General features: G+C 44.3%; 1 protein-coding gene across 2 annotated transcripts in view; it reads left to right on the top strand.

Annotated features, from left to right (window-relative positions):
• Positions 1-25,001, top strand: part of BCL11A (BCL11 transcription factor A) — a 157,457-nt gene extending 132,456 nt beyond the window's left edge. Inside the window, exons 3-4 of one of the 2 annotated variants that reach the window (XM_082217504.1) lie at positions 6,464-8,188; positions 23,687-25,001. In XM_082217504.1, coding sequence (XP_082073630.1) covers positions 6,464-8,188; positions 23,687-23,760 — 1,799 coding nt within the window. In that variant the 3' untranslated portion in view covers positions 23,761-25,001. Of the gene's footprint in view, positions 1-6,463; positions 13,326-23,686 lie in introns of those variants that run through there. The other variant, XM_082217503.1, reaches the window with a different exon arrangement.
• The last annotated feature ends 1,568 nt before the right edge of the window (positions 25,002-26,569 follow it).

The raw sequence follows: 26,569 nt of genomic DNA on the forward strand, positions 1-26,569 counted from the left end.
AACATTGCACAAAGAAAAACTGAACTCTGCATTAATTATTCAAAGCAGGTAGATTTTCATATATTTGCATTTTACCCTAGTTTATTGTCCCCCTCCCCTTTCTAACTACTGCAGGAGATATCAAGCATTTCAAAATGTATTAGAGGCCCAGTCTGTGGGACTTCTAGATTCCCACAGAATCTCAAACTTTTCTTCCAAAGCTTCCTAGTGCTGAATTCAAGACACAGTCCCCAATACTGTGCTTGTGCAGAATGACAATGCACAGCACTGGACACAGGTGTCTTGAGAGTTCGCTTGAAACCGGTTTCTTCTTGCACTCATGATTTGAGAACATTAATGCTTAGTCAGGTGCATGGGAAATATATTATGGAAACTTATTTGTTCTGATACAGTCTTGTATTATCCATGCAATTCAGCCATATGCTGCAAACTTTATGTGGCGACCATATAAATCCATGTGGTGACCAGGACAGTGCAGTTTGATGCACTCCACATTTCTGGGTACCATGGCTGCATAGGAACTCCGCAGAGCTCTTTCTTACAAGGGAATTCTGTTGGCATTTCCAAAGGGAATTCTGGGATGTCACTTTTCAAGGCTCATCTTCACAGCTTTGAGGGACAATAAATATATAAATGTTTGGGTTTTTTTAAAGCTGAGCTGCTTGGGCTGTTGATTCCTATGTCTGCTTACCACAATCTATGCTTTTCCCCCTGCACTTCCATGCAACAATGAAGTACGCAGAGCCATGTCTCTGGTCAACATGGTTAAGGGATCAACATCCCTTAAACTGAGGCTGTTGCATTTGAGTTTGTGTGTGACTCAGAAGAAGAAGGAGGGAGAACATGGGCAGGTTGCTAGTCTTGCAACCACCGATGGTGCTTCTCCCAAAACCTCTCTTGGAGCAGCCTTTGTGTAGGCCTTTGTGTTTGCAGTTTTTATGCCCAGATGGTTGCAAGCAGATGAAGACATTGAAGAGAGGAGGAATGTGGGAGGGAGGGACAGACACATGATGTGCCTAAGTGTGCATGCTCTCCTACCTAGGCTTTCAGGAGCATCTCTACCCTGAGTAACAAGGTGTGGGGGCAGGACCTGCTAAATGCAAGAGAGCCCCAGATTGGGTCCACATATTCGCAAATTTTGATACTGCCTGAGTGCAGCAACCCTCTTCCTGTTTGTGATTCCCAGCACATATTCAGAAGCATACTGCCTCCGGCAGTGGAGGTAGAACTTCGCCGTGATGGTTATAGCTTTATCTTCCGTAAATATGTGTAATCCTCTTCCTAAACTAGGGGGTTTAGGAAACAGCCATACAACCTTTTCTCTTCCATGGCTGGGGGTTGGGGAGGGACCCTCATGCCACTGCAGTAAGCTGCCGCCACAAGTTCATGGGGAAAGGGGAGGGAAACAGGGAGACTCTAAGTTGTATAGACACTTTGTACATTGCCCACAGGCGGAGGAGAAAACAGCTGGGAAAGGGTATCTATTGTATGAAGGGTTGAGTTTGGATGGTGTCCATGCTACAAACAAAATATTGCCGCTTTGCGTTGTCCTGAGCAAAAGCTCGCTCACTTATTGTTAAATTTGCCCTTCCTAGTTGGACCCCTCTTTCCAATCCTTAATGCACCAGCAATCTTGCATCGACTGTTAAAACATCTCCAGGAGGTAAAATGGTCAGTCAATAGCTTTCATAATTAATCAAGTACTAATAGACAAATTAGAAATTGTGTTTCTTCAAAGCAGGAGGTAAATCACTCATGGATTTTAACTGTCTTTCTCGCCTTGCATTTTCTTTCTTTCTTTCTTTCTTTCTTTCTTTCTTTCTTTCTTTCTCTCTCTCTCTCTCTCTCTCTCTCTCTCTCTCTCTCTCTCTCCCCCCCCCCCCCCACCATACAGGAATGGTAAAAGTGGAAACTTGTTTTTCATCTGAGCAAATGAAGAAAAATATTACATTTTATACTCCAGTAAATAAATGAAGCCTTTCCCCCCCTATGTAAGAAATCGATACTAGCCTTTACAACAGTTGAAGATGTTATGAAGAAAGTCATTTACCAAATTATGGGACGTAAGGCTTTTATTGATGACTGTAGGTTAGAAATTTTGGCATTGTGAGCGCTGTAATATAATCTGCTGCCCCAACAAGAAGCTGAATGAAATACAGATTATATGGTGAAACTGCAATGCATCATTTGCTATTAGTGGACTGGTAATAATTACCAGTTTCAAAGCTGCTCCCCCCTCCATGTAATCTTTACTCTCTGCCGTAACAGCCTTTCTCATTGACATTATGATTATACCAGCTGCCCTTCTGATCCAGAATATCTAGTTGATGGGAATGCTAAAATGCAATTACAAAAACTGTTATGTTGTATCCTCATTATAAGATACAGTGCTATTTCCACTGACCTAATACATAAACTAGCAAAGCAGGGGTATGTTGCATTGTTAAGCAGACCAGAGGGTGATAGCATCACTTGCTGCAGTTTTTATAAAAAGCTTCTAGTTTATAACAGCAAAATGAAATGAGAACTATCCACATTGCCAACTGCTTTGACTTCCCTGTTGCCTTCCCCACCCCACTTTGTCCTCTCTGGACCCTCACCCAAAGCCCACAAACAAGCGTTCAGAAATCTGCATGCCCAATTGAGTTTTCCTCTTTCCAGAAGATTTACGTATTTATCTGCTGCCGTCTTCAGCGCCCTGTGCTAAACATCACAGTAAGGTTCATTAAAAAGCTGGCATTGGCAGAAGAATGAAATGTTAAATATTATTCCAAAGGGGTTCCTTTAAAGCAACCAAAATGTTAAACACCTGCCAGAGATGGCTGAATCTCTCTTTTTCTTCCTCCCTCCAATTTCTCTCTCTCTCTCTCTCTCTCTCTCTCTCTCTCTCTCTCTCTCTCTCTCTCTCCCAATTCAGATTGTCAGACTAAATGTATAATAATAGAGAAACCTGAAGCTACGAGCAGGGGTTGGGGGGGGGGCTCTGTGTGAGTCGCAGTAGACATAACTGTAAAGCTGCCTGCCTGTCATTTTCCAAAGTCATTTATTCAACACATTGTATAATGAAAATCCCCCTTATAAAGCTTTTTCTTCTCCTTCTTTGAAGTGAGGAGGAAAACAAGAACAATGAAGATCACTTGATAGGGGGACTTCAGCGTTTTTCTTTCAAAACCCATCCACTTCATACTTCCCTCCCTCCTCTCTACCCGCACGTACATTAGGCATATGTTTGGAAACCTAATTTTGGCATCTACTGTCTAATCTTGTAAAAAAGATTTGCCCACAAGTGGGTTATATTGAGTGAGATTATAAACACCGCCGTAAAGTAAATCACAGGTCAGCCTAGAAGATCAGCACACAGTCAAATACCATTGTAAGCCTTGCTTGTTCAAAGACTAGTACAGTATATATAAATAACACTGTGTGTGTGTGTGTGTGTGTGTGTGTGTGCGTGCGCGCCCCCCCCCCATGCATTCCCAGGAAGAGCTCGGTAGTTTCCGCATTTTCAGAATGGTTTGTTAATGTCACAATTAGCTGCCAAGATATTTATTTATGCTAATTTTTGCTGTCCTCTCAATGCCCCCCATTGTTTTTGGTGGAAACAGACCACTGAAAGAGAACAATAAGGATTTATCCCTTTTACAGTTTATTTTTTTCTCTCCAATTCATATGATGCTGCTTTATACTGGTCAGACAGTTGGTCCATTTAGCTTCAGCAGCAGCCATCCCAAAACCTCATAGAGAGGTATTTCCTTTCTTCCAAAGAACCTTTATGTAAAGATGCTGGGGATTGAACTTGGGACCTTGACATCCTCTCCCATCAAACCACAGTCCTTCGCCATTTTGTTGGACTGCATTTCCCATCATGCCCAACCATTGGCAAGACTGGCTGGTGTTGATGGGCATTAAAGTCTTAACCATTTCTGGAGGGTCATGGTTTCCTCATCTCTGGCCTGGCAGAACTGCACTGAATGTGACAGTCGTGCTCCTAATGGGAGAAGCAGTATTTCCTTCAGTGAGCACATAAATGCTGTGAGCTTCAGGCAGGCGCCATTAAGCATCTCTGTGTCCGTGCATCAGGGCTCCCACATATTTGTACAAGCTATTTATGGATATATGTCTGCTGCAGGTGTAGCAGAATTGCAGTGTAAAATGTGGAGTCGCTCTTGGGAATGACAGCACCAGGGATTCCCAAGTGGGCAACTACCAAGGGGGTACAAAGAACCGTTGTTGGTGATTGTCCAAGCTACCTGACTATTTGCAAGGGAAAACTAAAGGGGATAAGCATCACTGCCCTTTTCTGTCAAGGGACTAGACTCAACAAGTAGATGGCAAACAACAACCACCACCTTCCACTGTGTGTAGGATTGATGGTACAAACTAGTGGGTACATGTCTAGCATATAGGGTGACTTGAGATTCGCTATGGAGTTTAGGGCTTAACTAGAGTGCACAACTGGTTGCAGTCGCAAGCTCAATGTTAGCGTGTAGCCCTATGTTAGCATGTTGCTCTCAGCTGTGGTGGAGGATGCTGACCAATCACCAGTGCTGACGTAAGAGTTAACTGCAAGTCCAGAAAGCAAGGTGGGAGGGCCATTTCGTCCTTGCCTCAGGCTGCTAAATGTATTCGGCCAGCTCTTCTAGGTGATATTTAAATTACAGTACACCAAGAAATTCAATGTGGGGTAGCAGAGTAGACTTAATACTGGGTAGGGCAAAGTTGAGATCCTACAGCCAGAGACGTGAGGTTGCCCCCAAGATTGGGAGGGCGCAATGCTGTTGCGCGTGTGCGATGTCATGCGCATTGTGGAAGGCCGAGTGCTCTGGAGGAGATGGCCACTGGACCTGCGGTGTGTGACATCACATGCGCATAGGGCTGCCTGAAGATTGAGGGAGCCCACCCCTCCTAAAACAAATATTGAGGGGATCAAGGTGTCAGCCCCCAATAGTTGGCACACCTGCTTATTGGCCAACCACGGGCCAGTCACATGGTTGTTATCAGTATAGCAGGAAGCGGGACCATGTCATACTGGTTAAAATAAATTGTTACTTATACAGTAGATAGATATATCAAATTTCAGATATATAGCTGCATTTCAAAATGACATTTACAGTCTTAAGCATTTTAAAGAAAAGCAAGATGGCTCCTGTAGGTTTCTTCTATTTAGCCCCTCTAAATTTGGATATTCATCTAGTTTCTTAGCCAGATGTTGGATCCAAGTTATCCAAATCCATGTTTATCTAGCTATCCAGCCATCTGGTTATCTAGATTTGTTTGGGTGACCCATAAGCCAGTTGGAGAAAGAAAGGCTGTACTATATCATATATTTCAGGCTTCATTTTCTCAGCTGACAGCTTGAAACAAGGTTTTTTACAGAATAATTTTTTAAAAAAAACAAAAAACAAAAATCACATGCTTCCAAATGAGGACTGGCATATAATTAATTGGCTTAGGCTCTGATCCTATGAGATATGCACCCTTATCTTTGGCATGTATTTTCATAATTTATTTAAGCAGGACTTACTTGGAAATAAGTATGGTTAGGATTGCAACACTAGACCATAACCATGTGCGCTAAAATACTTCCTTGGAAGTAAACCAGAAAATGTATGTTTAAATAATCTCATTAAAAATTAGTGGAGGTACCTAAATTTGAAGTTATTCAATGCCCATAGGTTAAATACTGTTAGGATCACAGTATCCTATGATCCTCCAATAATGGATCAGATTAATCCCATGAGACCATAGCAGAACTACTCCAAATCCAGAGACTTGATACTTCTGGCTTTAGATTACAATTATAGCAGTGCATATCTACATAGCAGTATGCCCCACTGAGCTCAATGGGTCTTACTCTTAAGTAAACTATGCTTAGGATTATGGCCACAATGTGCATTGGTATAAATTGGACTAGGATCAAGGCCTTAGCTATATGTGGAGTGTATCTGCTTATGTGTTAAAGTGTTTGCACTTACTGCTGAAGTTTATTTCTGAGGAAAGGAATGACTTTCAAGAAAGAGTAAAAAGAGTCAACAAATACCAGGCATATAAAGCAGAGGTTTACAAAATTATTCATGATGTAGAAATATGAAATACTAGAACTTAGGGGTCATCAAATGAAATTGGTTGACAGATGACTGGGGATGGCTTTAGAAAAGGATCAGACACAATCACAGAGTTGAGAGGTCTATCTTGATGGCTCAGTGGAATCTTCATGTTCAGAGGTAGTTTGTCACTGAATGCCAGTTCCTGGGGATCATCAACAGTTGGAGTTAGCTATTGCCTTTAAGCCCAGCTTGTGGGTTTCCCGGAAGCATCCAATCGGCCATGGTGGGAAGCAGGGTGGGAGACTAGAAAGATCTTGGGTCTGGTCCAGCAGCAGGTCTTGTCTGACGTTCTTAAGGAAGCTATTTGGTTTATTAAACATTGATGCTACTGTGGTGTTTTGTTTTGTTTTTTGCAGGTAAAGATGAACCCAGCAGCTACACATGTACAACATGTAAACAGCCATTCAACAGCGCCTGGTTTCTCTTGCAACACGCACAGAACACTCATGGATTAAGAATCTACTTAGAAAGTGACCACGGAAGCCCCCTAACACCGCGGGTTGGTATCCCATCAGGACTAGGTGCTGAATGCCCTTCACAGCCACCGCTCCACGGGATCCACATTGCAGACAATAATCCCTTTAACCTCCTTAGAATACCCGGATCGGTTGCAAGAGAAGCTTCGGGTCTCGGAGAAGGGCGCTTCCCTCCCACGCCGCCTTTGTTTAGTCCCCCTCCAAGGCATCACTTGGATCCACACCGCATAGAACGCTTGGGTGCCGAAGAAATGGCCCTTGCAACCCATCACCCCAGTGCCTTTGACAGGGTGCTGCGACTCAACCCCATGGCCATGGAGCCCCCAGCAATGGATTTCTCCAGGCGGCTTCGGGAGTTAGCTGGAAACACCTCTAGTCCGCCATTGTCACCGAACCGGCCCAGTCCTATGCAAAGGTTACTGCAACCATTCCAGCCAGGCAGCAAGCCACCTTTTCTGGCCACGCCGCCTCTCCCTCCTCTTCCCGCTCCTCCCCCTTCCCAGCCTCCCGTCAAATCCAAGTCCTGTGAATTTTGTGGGAAAACCTTCAAGTTTCAGAGCAACTTAGTTGTCCACCGCCGCAGCCACACTGGAGAAAAACCTTACAAGTGCAACCTTTGCGACCACGCGTGCACTCAAGCAAGCAAGCTAAAGCGCCACATGAAAACCCACATGCACAAATCCTCCCCAATGACAGTGAAGTCTGACGATGGCCTCTCCACGGCCAGCTCCCCAGAGCCTGGAACCAGTGACCTTGTTGGCAGTGCTAGCAGTGCCCTAAAATCCGTGGTGGCCAAGTTTAAGAGTGAGAATGATTCCAATATGATTCCAGAAAACGGGGATGAAGAAGAAGAGGAGGAGGAGGAGGAGGAAGAAGAGGAAGAGGAAGAAGAAGAGGAGGATTTGACTGAAAATGAACGGCCAGACTATGGGTTTGGCATTAATCTAGAAGCAGCTCGTCACCATGAGAACAACTCCCGGTCTGTCGATGAGAACCGCTCCATGCCGGATGTCATGCAAGGGATGGTTCTGAGCTCCATGCAGCACTTCACCGAGGCCTTCCACCAGGTCCTTGGAGAGAAACATAAACGAGGGCATTTGTCCGAATCTGAGGTACATAGAGACACTTGCGACGAAGACTCGGTAGCTGGTGAATCCGATCGCCTCGACGACGGCGCTATTAATGGTCGGGGGTGTTCCCCTGGTGAATCTGCCTCTGGAGGTTTGTCAAAAAAGCTGCTCTTGGGTAGCCCGAGCTCCCTAAGCCCTTTCTCCAAACGCATCAAACTTGAAAAGGAGTTTGACCTTCCCGCAACAGCTATGCCTAACACTGAAAATGTTTACTCCCAGTGGCTAGCTGGGTACGCTGCTTCTCGGCAGCTAAAAGATCCATTCCTCAACTTTGGAGACTCCCGACAATCGCCTTTTGCTTCCTCCTCTGAACACTCCTCCGAAAACGGAAGTTTACGCTTCTCGACGCCTCCTGGGGAGATGGATGGAGGGATATCAGGCCGCAGCGGTACAGGAAGTGGAGGGAGCACCCCGCATATTAGTGGTCCAGGCCCTGGAAGGCCTAGTTCAAAAGAGGGCAGACGCAGCGACACTTGTGAGTACTGTGGGAAAGTCTTCAAGAACTGTAGTAACCTCACTGTCCACAGGAGGAGCCACACTGGGGAAAGGCCTTATAAATGTGAGCTGTGTAACTACGCGTGCGCCCAGAGTAGCAAACTCACCAGGCACATGAAAACGCATGGTCAGGTGGGGAAGGACGTTTACAAATGTGAAATTTGTAAGATGCCTTTTAGCGTGTACAGTACCCTGGAAAAACACATGAAAAAATGGCACAGTGATCGAGTCTTGAATAATGACATAAAAACTGAATAGAGGTATATTAACATGTCCCCCTTCTCCTCCCTTTCCCCAACCAACTCCCCACCCCACCCCACCCCCACCCCACCCCGGTGTAGAGATTTTCTAGTCCCTTGTGAGTAAAATAATGGAAGCTAAGGATGATATTAAGAAAGTGCTAGTCACCAGCACACCTGTTTTCATTTTCATTTTTTATTTTTTTTTATTTTTTCCTCTTTTCGTTTCTGTTTTCACCATTTGAATGCATGATCTGTATTGGGGGCAATACTACGCAAACTTTGAGCCTTTCTCTTGTGCAATAATTTACATGTTGTGTATGTTTGTTAATTTTTTTTAAAAAAATTAGACAGCATGTATGGTATGTTATGGCTGTTTTTTTAAAAAAATTGTCCCCTGATTGGTTGCTGAGCAAACAAAATGATGATACCCACCCACCCACCCAAATACTAACTCAGACAGCTATGTACCCATTTCCTGTAATGTTCTAGGAAAAAGAGGGGGGAGGAAAATCAGAGTGAAAACATTTTTTAACAGAACCAACCATGCTACGTGCATTCTGTGACACATATCATGCACAGTTTTGTTTTGAAATGTATAGGGGCAATGTTCTTTGAATTAACCCTCTCTGGACAGATGGATAACACTGAAAAGGGAAAAGGGTATTCCACAGTGTTATCTCAATTTCTGTCTTTAAAAGGATGTTAACGTATCAGTTGTTTTTGTGGTGGGGGAGGGAAGGGAAAAAGTAGGCCTTTAATTGAAAAATAAGGACATAAAAGAAAAAAAGGTAAATTTGTACTATCATTTGGTTTAAGAAATGGAAATCCGAGTGCCTTGAATCTATTTAAGCCATGTTGGTGGCAACCCTACTTGTTCTAAACTTGTAGCTCAACTTTCGCACTGGGCAATGTAAACGAGTCCTTTAGGACCTAGCCGATAACTCTATATTGTATTTCTCACAACAGTGGCTACCTAAATCATATAATTAAGAAAGGAAACCCAATACGTCCTAGTTAATCATCATTCGATCCTACCCATGCACTCCTGTTCCAACTAACCTCAGCCCAAAGTCACCTAATTCAAAGGGTTGTAGCCAGTCTTAGTCCTACTTAAGAGTAGCTCCGTTGAAAAGAATGGACAAGACTAATTTAAGTGCATTGATTTCAGAGGATTTACTCTGAGTATAACTTAGTTGAATACAACCCAAATTGATTCCCCTCCAGAGTGTTGAAAACATCCCTGGACCATTGCAGATGATTTTTCTCTCATCCTGTTACCCAACCGGTACCCTGTCTCCCTCTCTTTGCCCCGCCCCCTTGCAATTTTGAGATTCTGATCATTATTCTGATGATTAAAAAATAAGAAGAAAATGAATGTGAAAAGTGCAGAAGGCCTTGAAAGATGATTAAATACACTAGGAAGAAAATTCATGTTTTAAAGATTTTACCAATATCTTTTAGTGATTCTGGCACACAAAAGGACACAAAACCTAAAAGGAAGAAGAATGAAAATAAGTAAATATCCGAATTAAGTTGGTTGTCAACTTGACAATCAAATTAGAAACGTACAACCTTGCATACCTACCGCATATCAATCTATTGATCTCTCTCTATATATAGGGAAAGACATATAAAACAGTCCGGCAATAATATTTTACTGAGTGTAACACATAGCAAAAAAACAAAATAAAAAAACATACAGTGATTTATTAGCACAATGTGGTACTGCTTGCCATTTAAAACTAAGAACAGGTTATAAGCTAATATTGATATGATGATTAACTATGAGCTATTAAGATTTGCCTTGAAGTGTGACATTCTGAAAAAGAAGAAGAGAGAAAGATAATTTAAAAAGAGTAGCAGAGAGTATGTCTGTGCTCCCTAAAAGTTGTACTTCATTTTGTTTCTTTTTACCATATGCTATGTGCTCGTTGTGTTGACATGGGAAAAGGATTCATTGTTTTTATGATTAAGCTAGGATCTGCCCCGTTGGATGTTCACATAGCACTTGACTCTGCCTGTTGTGTATGTCTCTTTTTCCTTTAATCAGAGGTACACAGGTTGAGTATAAAAAAAAAACCTTTTAAGACTGCTCAGATAGGACAATTTAAATGCACTGTACAATTTTCCCAGTTTACAGGTCTCTATACTTTTAAGGGAAAAATTGCAAGATTAATGAAAAAAAATTAAAAAATATATATGAGCATGATCTCATGAGGAGCATATAAGAAACTCTGCCAGCTTGCCGTTTTACTTGACTTAATGACTGCGACTCAACGTTACGGCGCTGTGAATGGGAACAGGTCGTACAATTATATAAAAAATAACGAATGATTGCTCTCACTCCTACAGTGCAAGGATGGGTTTGGTTTTTTTTGTACAAAACTTTTTAAAATATAAATGTTATGATTTTTTTTTTAACGAAAACACTTCATTTTGTTTAGGGGAGAAAAAAACAAACTTGTATTTTAGGGTTCATTGTCTTGATGGTGTACAAGACCTGCTCTTCATTGAAAACCAGTAGTGGAAAATCCTATGCCTTGGTTATATACAGAACTCTTCAGGTTGTAAAATAAATACATTGGGGAAAGGGTTAAGAATATATAGTACTTAAAATATAGGAAAATGCACACTCCTGTTGGTTCCTATGCTAAGAAGAAGAGAAAACAAACAAACAAACAAGAAGAAAAACACATTTATGGTCTCTTTTTTCTGTAATTTCTAGAATGGTATTTGAATTTAATGTTCACCTAGAGTAGGCACTATAGTATTTATAATGAAGCTTGTATTTTTAACTGTTGCTTGTTTCTCTTTAAAAAAAAGAAAAGAAAGAAAAGGTATCATTGTACCTTTTTTTGGTAGTGGAAAAACACACATACACACACGCACACACACACACACAAAACAAACAGGCTGCCACAGTATATTTTTTTAATTTGGCAGGATAATATAGTGCAAATTATTTGTATGTTTGAAAAAACCATTTTTTTTTTTTTAGAAGAAAAAGTGTGACATTGTACAGATAAGAGGCCATATAATGGCTGTTTTGGGGGGAGGGTGGGGAGGAAAAAAAGAGAGAGAAAGAATCTGTTTGAATGTCGCACTTAATGAGCGTTGCAGATGGTTGTACATATCAAAGGGGGTTACTTTTCTTTCCGCTGCCATATTGTATGCAGTAATGCAAGGTGATGATGTTGGTTTGTTCCGTAGTGTGCTCTTTCGTCCCCTTTTTTCTTCTTCTCTTACCCCTTTACATTCCAGCATCTTTAAAAATAAAAATCTTCATATGCAGTAAAAGGAGAAAAAAAATTAAAAAAAACTAGAACGAAAGGAAGAAAAAAAATTAAAAAGTTTCGCAGGTTTTTTTTTCCATTGCCAAAAAGAAAAAAAAATTAAATGGTGCTTTATATATTTAGATCGGAAAGGATTTCATATGCAAAGCATATTAAAAAAAAAGAGAGAGACAGAGCGAGAGAGACAGAGAGAGCGAGAGAGAGAGAGGAGCCCCTCTGGATACGAAACCTTTTTTGTATATGGCAATGCAAAATATTTTGTTATTATGGGCCTTTTCTATTCCTGTAATGAAAGCTGTTTGTCGTAACTTGAAATTTTATCTTTTACTATGGAAGTCACTATTTATTATTGCTTACACGCTCTGTTCAGAACAGAGGCGTTGGATTTGATCTTTGTTTTTTTTTAATTGTTTTTTTATTATTATTATTTAGATGACCAAAGGTCATTGGCAACCTGGCTCTTTATTGTATTTTTTCTTTTGGTTTTTGTTCTAGTCTTTGTTAAGTTCTATTGGGAAAACCACTGTCTGTGTTTTTGGGGTTTTATTTTTATTTTTTATTTTTTTATTTTTATAAATCGGGCAGTTGTCTGCATTACCCTGTTCATTCACCCATTTTGTCCCTTAATTGAAAAATAAATAATAAAAAAATAATAAAAAAACTGCTTAAAGTACATTCCATAAGCTTTGCGTGTCCTCATTTGACACACTCTGTAAATTTCCCTCAGCGAGAGAAGCAGCTTTTAAGAGAAGACCACGAGGTTTTCTTCATGGGGGCATTTTGATGTACGTATTAGTAGCCTAAAGACCCAGAAAGCTCCCTATTTATATCACAATAAAATGCTTTGCCCCTGGGAACAGTGTCTTGTATTAAGAGCAAAGATCTTGCTTTATTTTATTTTTTCAGCGGAGGGGACCTTTCTTTTCCATACGGATGCCCCCCCCCCCATTTCCCCTCTTAAGAATGGAAGATGAACTGATTGGCCACAACATCCAATTCATTCATATTCGTCTGTGAAAAGGGACTCTCAGCCAGCCCTCCCCCCCAGCCCCCACTTCCTGCACCATTGCGTACAATCACAGACAAGCTCAGAAACGGAAACAATATGCAACTCCCTCCCTGCGAGCCCCTCCCTCGCCCACCTTAAAATAAACTCAAAACCCAACGCGACAGGTGAACTGGAAACATCTCTGTTGTGCCACCCAGTGCCGTAGCAAAAGCAGAAGCTGCTTGTGGGCGCGCCTGCCTGCACTCTGGGGGCGCATGGGGAATGTCTGTGCTGCGCACCCCCAAAAGCAGGCCCAGCTTGGCCCAACCACTTGGGGAACATTTTCTCTTTCTCACATTTTGTCCGGTTGGAACGAAAGCCGGGATGGGAGCTGCTCTTCTTTTTATATATTCTGTACAATGGATAGGTTTTATCAAAACGTTGTGTATACATTGTCTTTAAATATCTGGACTCTGGTTCTGATTACATATATATATATTTTTCCTCCTGAGAGGTCTGTATATGTTGTCAAGTTTTACGAATACTGCATGTTGCAGCATCTATTTGCTTTATTAAAAACACATACCTCTGTGATACCGTCTCTTGCTCTTCCTAGTGTAACAGAATGGCTTCTTTCTCATTTGCCTTTTTAATTTGTAAGAAATTGTCACATTGTTCTCATTCAGTAGCATTGCCTTATTTTGTCCAACGCCTCCTCAAAATGCATCACTTGTTTTAAGTAACTGAGGAAATTCTATATTTCCCCCTCCTGCCGGCCCCCGTGCCCCCATGCTTTTGCATGGGTTGGTCTCATGTTACGCACCCAAGTGGAAAGGACCCAAAATACATCACCGCTCAGTTGTCCATTGGCTGAGGACTGAACTCCACTAGGAACATGGGAAGCTGTCTTATACCAAGTCGGACCATTGGTCCATCTAGGTCAGTGCTGCCTATACTGACTGGCAGAAGCTTTCTGGGATTTCAGGTGGGGGACATTCTGCACTTCACCTGGAGATGCCTGGGATTGAACCTGGGACCTTCTGTTTGAAAGGCAGATGCCCTACCACTAAGCTATGGCCTTTCCCCACTGCACCCCCTAGCTGGGCAAACAACATGGTAACCTAGTGCAGCCACCAACCTGGTTGGCATAACTTTCAAAAATATGTCAGCAACTGGTCCATCTCACACTGCTCCAGGTTTTTGAGGCACTGAGTAGCGTGCAGCTCTTTAATGTTGGGAGAGCTTCATGTACAACGCCACTACCATGTCATAGAATGAGGGAGCCCTTGCTTGCGTAGAGCTCCTCGTGCGCAACAACGATGATATTTAATAATAAAGAAACAAGATTAGCTTGCCTAGCATTTCACATACAATATCACAGTACAGTGGTACCTCAGGTTAAGTACTTAATTCGTTCCAGAGGTCCGTACTTAAGCTGAAACTGTTCTTAACCTGAAGCACCACTTTAGCTAATGGGGCCTCCTGCTGCCGCCGGGCCGCCGGAGCCCGGTTTCGGTTCTTATCCTGAAGCAAAGTTCTTAACCTGAAGCACTATTTCTGGGTTAGCAGAGTCTGTAACCTGAAGTGTATGTAACCCGAGGTACCACTGTAAAGTGAAGGGCATCTGATTTTCATTGCATGGGAACTAGAAATGGTCACCTATGCTTAGTGAAAGTCCCACTTCCCAGCGCCTACGGTGGGGGTGGGAACAGGGCAGGAGGAACAGGGAAGCTCCATTGTGCTAGCAGAAGTCCCTGTTCAGGCTTCTACTAGTGGACTCATTTGTTGAATCTGGCCCACGCTATGTTTATTATGATATCACCATGAAAGGTGTAGTCATGGTTTATGACGTTGCTGCTTCTGCCTACTCTTCCCTGTACCTACTTCTCTGGTCCATGAGCAACATTTTAGCTCATAAGAGAATGGCAGATGTATGTATAAGTAAATGACCACATCTTAAAAAGTAGTCTTTGAATGAACCTAGTCCCTGAATTACTCCCTGAATCCATCTAGCCTAGGCCATTATTCACTATTTTCACTGGCAGTGGCTCTCTTAAGTTTTACAGATGGAGGCCTTTCTTGATACCGGGAAGCCTTTAGCCAGCAGTGCCAGTGTTTGGACCTTGCACATGCAAACACATGCTTTGGCAATGGAGATTAGGGGCAATTTCAAGACTAACATAGCCATGCCTCTGGAAATTCATAACAAGAAGCCACGATTCTGGAAATCCATGGACAAGTACAGAAGTTGGCCCATTCTGATCAAAACTTCTCTCATATATAAACATAAGGCAGGCAACCCAGGAATCATTTTTGGGGACAAAATGTCCCATCAACCATATTGACACTAAAATTTACGTCACTTTATTCCAGTTTAGCTGTCATGAATAGATCATAATTTGAAGAGGGTGCTGAGGATCTGGGGGGGGGATCACTCACACACCTCCATTGTCCTGGAGAGAAGGAATGGCCATGGAACCAGTTAAAAGTCGTAAGAAAATCCCTTGTCAATCAGACCAAAGGCCCACTTGGTCCAGCAATCTGTTCTCACAGTGGCCAATCAGATGCCTATGGGATGCCCACATTCAATACCTGAGTGTAACAGTAGTCTCTCAACTTCTGATTCCCAACAATTGCTACAGAGGCATACCGTCTCCTACAGTGGAGGTAAAACATAGCTGCTATTATGGCTATTCTATAATACACATTCTGCCACCCCTTCCTTCTTCAAGCTACCCTTTTAATTTCCAGTTTCATACCAGCCCTTTTACCCTCCCTTTATGGTGCTTTTATTGCACTTCTGGATTCTCTTTCTCCAACAGTAACTTCCCCCCTCCAAAAAAATGAAACATGCACTTGAATATTAAATCCACTGGAATATTAAAATCATGTGGAACAATCTGTGGCAAAACTAGGGAGTGTCTCTTCCTAGCAAAATCAATGCTCCATGTCACTTGCCCCTGCCCACCTGATGGGCATCCCTCTGTGGTAGAAAACACTTGTATCCAAACGGGCTTTGGATTCTCAGTTTTCTGCTACCCACTCTCCTTCCTTTTCTTCCTGGCTTCTATATAATTTGCTGTCTTCTTCAAATCCTCCACCTTCCTCTTCATTGTTCTCTTGCAGTCTCCAGATTTGGTTGACCTTTATGGGGCGATCTCTTAACCTGCCATGTGGGGATCCCTTGCAGATGACCAGAGTGCCTGGAGACTTATCAGGTCATGCGTCCATAGGAATGACTGCTGGGAGGAGCACGGAGAGAAGAAACATCCTGGTTCACCTGTATCAGCACAAGCGGACACCTTCAGCTGCCCCAGATGCAACAAAACAACTCTCTCCTGTATTGGTCCCTACAACCACAGCAGTTGCTGTAACCTTCCAACATTTTGACACCACTCCCAAAGACGCGCTCCTCCATTGTCTCCCAAGGCAGACCGATGCCAACAATTATCCACATTCCTTGCTGATTCTTTGTGGAAGAAGACAGATGAGGCCCATCTTAGTCCTGCATCCTGTTCTCAAAGTGGCTAACCAAATGCCCTTGCGAAACCCTGAGCATTACAGCAGTCTCCTCACTTCCGCTCTCCAGTAACTGGTATTCAGAAGCATACTTTCTCCAACTGTGGAGGGAAAACAAAGCCGCTGTGGCTGGTAGCCATTGATAGCCTTTCCCTTTTCTGGTCTCCCACCAGCCTCACAGTTTTGTAGTCTGTTAGCTAAAGAGTTGAGCTAGAAGTCAACAAAGCCCACATTTGCCATGGACTCACTGGACTGTCTTAGGCAGGTGACTGCCAGCTCCCTGCCTCTAAAATACAAATCTCACAGAGCACTTGTGAAGGTGAGTGACAGTGAGTTTGCATGGTGTGAACAAGACCCTCTCGTTGCCTGTGCTGTTTCTTCTGCGGTCGTCTGGTAGTGCTTGCATGCCATGACTTCTTAAGATCCAGGGAGGGAGGTGGCATGGGCTGCCTTGGAGTTTGCAAATTTGACGTTCAAACATTGTCAACTGACTGCAGAAGAATATTCATTGGTGATGCTCGCTTGCCAGAGGCACCCTAGGGGTTGTGTAGCTTTTTGTGCAGTTACTATATATGCAGAAAAACAGTTTCTTGAGATTCCCCTTTCTTTTGGTTCAGGTCCGTCCCTTTCCTTTGCACATTGTGAGACTATGACTCCCCTCGTAACTGACCGTTGGCCATGTTGCAGAGGTTGGTAGGGACTGGAGGATTACAGATTCCCCCACCTTGCACTAAAACTGATTAAGAAATATCATGGGCCTCCTCATTCCTGCTAATGGAATGTTTCCATTCCCTTTTAAACTCCTCAAGTGAGACCTGTCCTGGATGTTCCACTCACCACACTTACACCCTGAGCTCAGGACATACTGTTTAAATTAAGAACAGCTCCAGGCCAGCATGTTGATAGAGTGAAAGTCCCCACCAGTAAACACGACTGACATGGGCTGAAGGCACCCAGAACGAAACAGTTCAGACTGGCACATTGTGCTCTTCACTACACAGCCGGCGTTTACTAAGGAGGTACCAGTCCCCATGGCAAACATTTTTTAGACTGGCTTTGAGTGATGTATTTATTGTTTATCGATTCTCCTTGACTCCCCACTCCTCCAGTTTGGCTTTTTCAATTTCTTTGCTGAAACCATAGTTTTAAGATAAAGTTTTTCTGCATGATTCTCATAGATGGCCATCAATTAGTCCCAGATAATAATTCTGCCATCCTCAACTTTCTTTCCTTGGTGAACTTCTGTGACACTTTTCACCTCTGCTCTTCCTAGATCTCCAGCTTCTCATCATTTTGATTTTATTTTTTATTTTTTAAAAAGTAGGGTCTGCTTTGTCTTTTCTCCTCCCTGGACAGGATCCAGAAGGCAGCCACTCTTGATGCCTCTGCTCTTCTCACATCAGGACCACTCACAGGATGCTTCTCTTCACATCTCTGGCTTTAGTTTATCTCCTTTGTGAGGAGAAGCTCACCAATTTGCCTTTTCTGCCACAGACCTTCTGCTTCATCCTAGTTCTAAGGGACATCTCACTAATGCTTCTCCCTGCTGTTATGACAATGTCTCAAGCCAAAGACGAGGATTCTTCCCACCTGTCTTGTTGTACACAATCTTTGAATTATCTCAAGTAGCTTCCTTTACTCCCCCTTCCTTGCAGTCCATTTTTTTATTCTTACCACCTTTCCAAACGCTTCACTCTTCTCTCCCTGTATTTGTGTACAGTGTGGTGTTGTGGTTAAGAGCGGTGGACTCGTAATCTGGTGAACCGGGTTCGATTCCCCACTCCTCCACATGCAGCTGCTGGGTGACCTTGGGCTAGTCATACTTCTCTGAAGTCTCTCAGCCTCACTCACCTCACAGAGTGTTTGTTGTGGGGGAGGAAGGGAAAAGGAGATTGTTAGCTGCTTTGAGATTCCTTAGGGTAGTGATAAAGCGGGATATCAAATCCAAGCTCCTCCTCCTCCTCCTCTTCTTCTGACTCCTCTGTGCCTTTCTAAATTACTATATCTGTCTCCATCACTTGTCCCTTCCCTTTTCTACTAGCAACAGAGTAAGGTGGTGAGGTGGAACTCACCCCCCGAGGCGAATGGTCATAGCACCTCCTTTGCATGCAGAAGGTCCCATTTTCAATCCCCCAGCATCTCCAGGAAGGTCTGGGAATATCCCCTGCCTAGAACCCTAGAACCCAGTCCGTGTAGGCAGCACTGAGCTAGATAGATCAAAGGTCTGATTCGAGGTAAGGCAGCTCCCTGCATCTCTTGGGGTGTAGAAAAGAAAATGTTGGCATAACAGGCTACTGCTGCTTAAATCCCCCTCTTCTGTACAACCATAGAAGTTGCAGGAGCCCTGTCCTCTTTTTCAGCTGGCTACTTCAATGCAGAGCTGGGTCCATTGCATGACCAAAACATGTCTAAGTCCCATTGAGTTCAGTGGTGCTTACTCCCGAGTAAGTGTAGGAATGAAGTTACAGCTCCATCCCCATTTGAAATCAACATGGGTGCAAAAGGCACTTAGGTCATGGGTTATCAAGGGCACGTCTACAGGGGTCTTCTCAGAGCCTGTACCGAGTCGTGCGATCCTGAAAAGTCCTGTGGCAATAGTGCCTGCTCCTTGCACAGATACATTAGAGTCCACATGGTGCACCGGTCAGATCATGGGGCCAATGCAACTGCTATAGTCCTTGTCGGAGGCCACTATTCAAAACCTCCTTTCGTTGGGGGGAAAACCTTGGAGAGGGATTTTCAATGCAACCTGCCATTAGTGTTGCACACTGAACACTTTCAGAATCTGGTGCAGAAACCCCAGGAAATGGCAGAGGGGGAGGAAGCCAGGGAAAAGCTGAATTGAGGAGTCATTCCACCTGACACCTTCCTTCCCCCAGTTTGTTTGGGTTTTTTTTGAAAGCAAGCCTTCCACTAATGTAGGTGCCTCCAGAATACTAGGAAGGGGCACAACACATATATTGTGTTCACATAAAGTAAATATGATATTCTGCAGAACATCCATATCCTTTTGGGGTTTTCAGATGCTAGGTGACCACGACTGGGCCATTAAAAAATACCCCAACCTCAGATCAGTTTGCCACCCTATTGCTTTCACCTTGCAAATAAGCCTCCAGGCGTCTTTAAATCATTTACTTAGACATACCCACGTATATTAGATATTTTGTGGCACACAGGGAGAAAGGAGGAGATGGGAGAAGAAGAAAAATCCTGTTCTGATTTAAAAATGCTTGCCGGTCTGGTCACCTGGAGACTATTCTTAACTCGCCACAGGAGACTTCTATACAGTACATATATCATAGGGAACTGTGTGGAAATTCTCACTAGAAAGCTGATGAATTTCCATGAGGGCTTTAAAACAAAAACAAACCCAAACAAATTTGCAACTTGATGTGGAAAACTGAACTTGGAAATGGAGGGGAAGTGGGGACAAGAGAAATGGAGAAAAATCAACAGTTTCACCAATCCCTTTTCAAAGGCAGTACAGGGCTCAGGTTTTGCTTCAGCAAGAAGCAAGCCAAGACTGAGTACCAACAGAGTACCAATCGTACCAACAGTAGCAATTGCATCTTGCTTGTTAGACCTGGGAGGTGCTGCTTTAGTTAAAGGTACCCAGCTTTCTCCAGTAGTCTCCCAGCAGTGTGGAAGCCTCTGGTCTCACTGGGACATCTGCCAAAGACATCCTTGGGCTGGCCCCACAGGCTCGCATGGTAGCAGTTCTTCTGGGGCTGCCCCTTCATCCCCTTCTTCTGGTTCGGAGTCCTCGACTCCATCTCCTGAAGAAGAGGACCCTGACTCCAAGTCCCTGACAGTCCTCAGTGCAAAAGCTTGTGGGGGAGTGGACAATTTTGCATTATCCTTCACCCCTTTTATGGAGAAGAATTACATCATATGGCTCCCAGCATGGAGCACGTGCCTCAGACTGAACATGGAGGGGGAGGATGAATGCCTCTGTCGTTCCACCACATAAAGAGGACAGTAATTTGAGGGTGGGAAGTAGCTTACTCCAACCAAGATGGCGGCGCCAAACAAACTCAGTCTCTGCTCTTCCTGTGGCAGCAAAGACTCATTATTTTGATTGGCTGGGCCATTATATTTGATCTTTAGGCATTAAACATTATTAAAAGAGTTTTATGCCATTCTATTGTGTTGGTGTTATGGAGTTGTTTGTACCATGGGAGTGACTTCCGATTTCATCCCCCCCCCTTTTTTTAAAAAAAGTTCATTTGGTTATGAAACAATCATAGCCATTATTTAAGTTTCCATTGCATTGCGCAGGTATAGAATGTGAAGTATGAATATGTCACTCCATCTACGTCTGTCTTCATCTCTGGGGGGGGGAACCCCAGCAAATTAAGTCTACAAAATAGGCTTTACAAATGCCTGCAAATCACGTTATGGCTGGGCATCTTCAGTTTTTCATACTGAGAAAACCAGCTAGGATCACTGGGCATGCCGCCAGATCCCAGAAATCCTAGAAATAACATTACACTCACCCAAACTCCTCTTACAATTCAGTTAAGAGTTTGGGGAAGGGCTGTAGCTCAGTCATGGCCCAGGTTCAATCCCCAGCATCTCCTGGTGGGACTGAGAACATCTCCAGACTGAATCCTAGAGGTCCATTTCCAGCAAGAGTCAACAGTGCTGAGGTAGACTTGGTATAAGGCAACTTCCCGTGCTCCTCTTCCTTAGCTTATACAAGGGTGTAGGCAGCTATGGTGTTTCATAGAAGGATGCCTAGGTGGAACCTCTGTAGGGAATAAGTGGGTGAAGCCCTGTGTTGCTGTCCCTTGAGCTTCCATCATCCCAGACCAGTGGCTATACTGTTGGGTCTGTGGAAGATAGCATCCAGAAACATCTGGAGGGCAGTGTCTTGGCTACCCCCACTTTACTGAGTTGCAAGAGAGATTGCCACTCCTGTTCACCATATGGGAATAAATAATCTGATGCTTATTCGTTTGTCCAACATTGGGGTTGAGCTGCACGGCATTGATAAACTGAAAGGGCAGGCCACAATTATTTATTTTCAAATATATATATTTTTTTAAAAAATGCCAACCAAGGCTCAACACACTGGACCATTTCCAAGAGCTAAGAACACCAGGAGTGCCCTGCAGGATCAGACCACAGTCCTATTTAGTCCTGCCATATTGGCCAACCAACTGGGAAGTCCATAAGCAAGACCTATGCACAGCAGCCTTCTCACCATTTGCGAGTCCCGGAAACTGGTGTTCAGAGAGGCATACTCTCAGACGCACCTTGGACTGGGCTTGCAGTGACATTTGTATACAATACAGGGAGGTGCGATGGCAGGAATGCCGTAGGTGAGAAAGACGGTCACTGTGGGAGCCACATAATTGTTGGAAGGCTTGGGGAAGAAGGAAAGGCGAACTGGGGAGCTGAGGCAGCAACAGAGGTTGATGGCAAGGCAACGTTTGGAAAGTTCAATCTCTTTTAAGAGCAGCTCATGTTTGAAAACTTTAGCCCTGTGTGTGACCTGGTTGGAAGGCGGACCTCTTTACAGGCCACGTTCCAGGGCGCCGCTTGAGTAACTGGAACATAATTAGGTGGGTGGGTGGGTGGGAAGGGAGGCCAGTCAACAAGAAGCTAGTGGGATGGAAATAGAATAATAACACAACTTTTTAAGATGACAGTGCAGGGTGGCCAGAACACTAAAGCAAAAAAGAAAGAGAAAGAAGTAGTAATACCTAATGTGACATTTTTCCAGCGGTGTGATAAATTAATGGTGTTATAAAAGCATGAACCATTGAGGCCCATTCGCTGTTTGTTAGTTTTCTGAAATGGATTCTGACGGCAACCGTAATGTATTCTTAAGCTGTGCCAACATTCTGTACAAGCCTGACCGATGGTCCTGTGAAACATTTCCCTATTTATATATATTTCTGGTGAGGGAAAGGGAGAAAACTCAATAAAAGGAGGGAGGTGGTTCAAGGCAGCGGGACAGGTAGCAGAAGCATTGTCACTGCACATCTTGAGGCCAAGGAACCTCGGAAGGGGAAGCCATTGCAAATGGAAAGCCTCTGTTGTTGGCCTTCTCCAGGTTTTGGGTGGACCATGAAATTACCGAAGGGCTACAGCGCTTTGGCCTGAAGAGCTGCACCGACTCAAAGAATTCCATCTACATAGAAAACTGGGATGTCAAAGAGGGCTATGCCTCAAGCTTGTCCTTAACATGCTAGATTTCTATCTGTGGGAATTTGGGGGGGGGGATTGGCACCCCGTCATGAACTCTCGGTGATAACTAGTCTGTAGAACCTTCGTACTAAACAAAAACAGCCAGGAGGAGCCTCGTGAACCCAGAAAGTAGTCAGGGCTGCTTCCTATGTTACAAATCAATGACACCAGAGTTCTGCTATGACTTTCTTCTGGCCATGGAGATGTATCATGGGAAAAATGGGTTTGTAAGCAAGGATATAATGTCCCTGCTGGGTTTTGCAAAGGGTGTGTGGTGTACCTAGGGAGAACTCCTAGCCCCCCACGGGTCTACCAACCACCATCTTTTCCTCCAAGCAGACCTCTGGAGACCATCCCTCACCCCACCGTCTTGCATCTATTTGCTTACATTTCAAGAAAGCCATTGGGAAGCCCTAAAGCAAAAATCACAGCACAGTGCAAATAATATAACCACCTTTCAATCCAGAACCCCCATCCTATTCTTAAGTGGTGTTCAGCTGCCCACTGAGCTCCGTGTCATGAGTCACACTGGTGTTTTCGGGTATCAGTCCAAAGAAGAGAGAGAAGAACATCAGGTCAGAGAACACAAGAGGCACAAAATACGGAAAGAATTCTTCGTATCAGACTTCCACGTCCAGAGTTCCTGACAAGTTTGGGAGGCCGCAAGGACAGTTGCCTAAATCTCATGCCATAGGAGGTCGTCCTCGTGGGATCAGATGGCAACCTTCGCAACTCAACGAAGACCTTGCATTGACTAATTATGATTTTTATTTTGATGAGTATGCTGTGTGTTGGTCTCGATTCAAAGGCTCCAATCCTGCAATCCTGCAAAACCTGTGCAACAGCTGATGCAGATGTGCATCCAGAAACCCATGTGGAGGGCCAATCACAAGTAATCATGTCCCGCTCCTTAAACACGAATTCCCACCCACAGCCACGTGTGTGTGTGTGTGTGTGTGTGTGTGTGTGTGTTTGTGTGTGTGTGTGTGTGAGAGAGAGAGAGAGAGAGAGAGATTAATTGCATGTGCTGGATTGGGACCACTGGATTGCTATGCCTAGATATTATAGGAGTCTGTTATCTTGGATGAGTCGCCAGTCACCTAGTGTGTTTCTGCCTCTTAATTGTGAACATGAGCATTTTGACTTTCGGTCCATATTACACCTTTTTCTTCTTCTTCTCCTTCTCCCCGCCCCCCCCTCTGCCCCCCTGTCCTTTCTTCCTTTTCCTTTTCCTTTTGCAGGCTGGCGTAGCGCCCAGGGGACGCTTGATGCATGGCAGATTCCGGACGGGAGCCCAAGGACGCTTAAATTCTGAGAGAATGTGAAACGCAGAAGGGGATGTGCTCTGCGTCCACGTGGGGCTTGCTCTCGGGTTGTTTTTTTTTGTGGCGCCGTCTGGCTGAGCAGCTCCAGAAGTTGCCACGCAAAAGGCGGGAACCGACCGAGCCCATTGCTACTACTGCCTGCCCGAAGACTCTTTATTTATATATTTTTAACAGAGTATAAAAACCGCGTCATTAAAAAAACACCCAACTTCCATCAAGGGCTTCCCATGTTTCCCCGCTACCTCCCCTCTCTTTTATTTGACAATCTTCCGTCTTCGATCTGGAAAGCCACCTGAAAACGGGTTGATGGAGCAGGATTGGGGAACCTTTGGCCCTCCAGATGTTGCTTGAACTACAATTCCCATAATGCATAGCAAGCGTGGTCAATGGCTGGGGAAGATGGGAGTTGCAGTTCAGCCACATCTGGAAAGCCAAAGGCTCCTCACAACTGTGACAAGTGTGACCTAGCGCAGTCGACCGCAAAATAAATCTCAACACATACCTGTTCTGGTAATTTGCAGAACATCCAGAATGTGACAGGACCCCTCCCACCTAAAAAATAAAATAAAGAGTGGGGGGGGGGAAGTCCACGGCTTTTTTGTAACGTGAAATGTTGGCTCAAGATCTTGGAGCACCGCTATCAGGCAAAGTAGAGATGATGAGGCTGTATGTGGGCCATCCTAGGTGGTGCCCTGGAGATATTGTTGAGCTCCAGCACTTATCAACCCCAGCCAAGGATGATGGGAGCTATATTCCTCCTCCACCGGAGCTCACCAGTAGTCTGGCTCAGTATAAGGGAATGGCCTTCAACTCTTTACTAACCAAGGTCCAAGAGGGAGAAGGGATGTCTTTCCGATCTGCAAGAGTCTTCAGAGGCCAATATTACCGCGAGGTTGCTATTATTATTATTATTATTATTATTATTATTAGCCCTAGCCACTCTGGGCGGCTCCTAACAAATCAAAACACACACAATTAAACACCCGCACAATCACTGCTGGCAGCAACTGCCATGGTAGGAGCAAACCTGAGTGTCAACCCTGGGCATGAGAAGAGCCGGCAGGATCAGGCCAGTGACCCATTGTAGACTAACGTCCTTTTCTCGCAGTGCCTGCAGGGAACCCGCCAAGCGGGACCTGAGTGCAAGAGTCCTCTTCTTCCCAATCTGTGGCTTCCAGAAACTGGTATTCAGAAACATACCGGCTCCGGCCATGGAAGCAGAGCAGAGCCATCATAGAATCATAGAGTTGGAAGAGACCACAAGGGCCATCGAGTCCAACCCCCTGCCAAGCAGGAAACACCATCAGAGCACTCCTGACATATGGTTGTCAAGCCTCTGCTTAAAGACCTCCAAAGTAGGAGACTCCACCACACTCCTTGGCAGCAAATTCCACTGTCAAACAGCTCTTACTGTCAGGAAGTTCTTCCTAATGTTTAGGTGGAATCTTCTTTCTTGTAGTTTGGATCCATTGCTCCGTGTCCGCTTCTCTGGAGCAGCAGAAAACAACCTTTCTCCCTCCTCTATGTGACATCCTTTTATATATTTGAACATGGCTATCATATCACCCCTTAACCTCCTCTTCTCCAGGCTAAACATGCCCAGCTCCCTTAGTGGCTAGTGGTCCCTGATAGACTCATCTTCCATGAATTTATCCGATGCTCTTTTAAAGTCATCAGAGTTGGCGGCTCTCACCGCCTTCCCTGGGAGTTGTGTTCCATAGTTTAGCTATGCCTTGGTACCTTGAAAGCACTGAGAGTTTCCCCTCACTGGCTGAGGGGGTCTTGGTTATTTGGCCTGTCAAATATCGTGACTCAGCTGTAAGTTAAGAGAGGCAGAGGCAATGTCAGGTCCTGTTCCTGTGGGTCTGCCTCCTACGCTGGGCCAACTTCACATTTTATATTGGATTGTTGGAATATTTTTTAAGATTGCACTCCACCTTGGGTGCCTTGGCAGGAAAGGTGATATATATGTATATATAGAAATGCAATAAAGTATTTGAACATGATCAAGTACTATAAAATGTCCCATAAAAATACTAGGGAAGGGCATTGCATGATTTGCATGCAAAAGGTGCTCGGTTTAGTCCCCATCATCTCCAGGTCTGAAAATCTTGGAGAGCAGCTGCCAGTCAGTGTAGACAATATTGAGCCAGGTGGACCAGTGGTCTGACTTGCTATACGCTTCATGTGCCCAGAGCGCCCTTTAGGGTCAGACTCACCATTTAGGCAAAACGAGGCAGGCAGGGGACTGATTTTTGGATTTCATGAGCTGGCAGCAGATGTTTAGTTATTTGATTTATCTGTGCTTCATGTTTGTGTCGGAGAGATGCTTACAGGATTCTTATTTTTCCCCTCGGGTGCCAAAATAACTTCACAAGCCTTGGGCACTGTGCATCAGGACTTTGCAAGGTGACACCATTGGCTGCAGGCAGGAAAATGACTTAGGCCTGCCCTTGTGTAAGTGGCAGGATTGAGGCCCCTGCTGCCACCTTCCACCACGCCAGTTGTGGCTTCCTTCAGGGTTTTAGAGGAAGCAGGAAGGTGGCACAAACAGACATTAGAGGAGCACAGGTCATGAGTGCTAGGGGACACCATAGAGTCATTGCTTTCTCTCTAGAGAAGCAGGGTCTCCATACTGTAAATGCCATGGCAGACTTCTGCAAAGCCGATACAATGGACTGGTTGCCAGAGTCTTAGAGAAGGTAGTATTTACTTGTTCGTTTCTTGAAAAGGCTCGGCGCTGTACAAAAACGGGTCCTGCAATAGGCTTGGCAACCTCAAGGATTTGTAGTTAAGAAC

Source organism: Podarcis vaucheri, assembly GCF_965113315.1.
Source record: "Podarcis vaucheri genome assembly, chromosome: 3".
Taxonomy (NCBI): Eukaryota; Metazoa; Chordata; class Lepidosauria; order Squamata; family Lacertidae; genus Podarcis; species Podarcis vaucheri.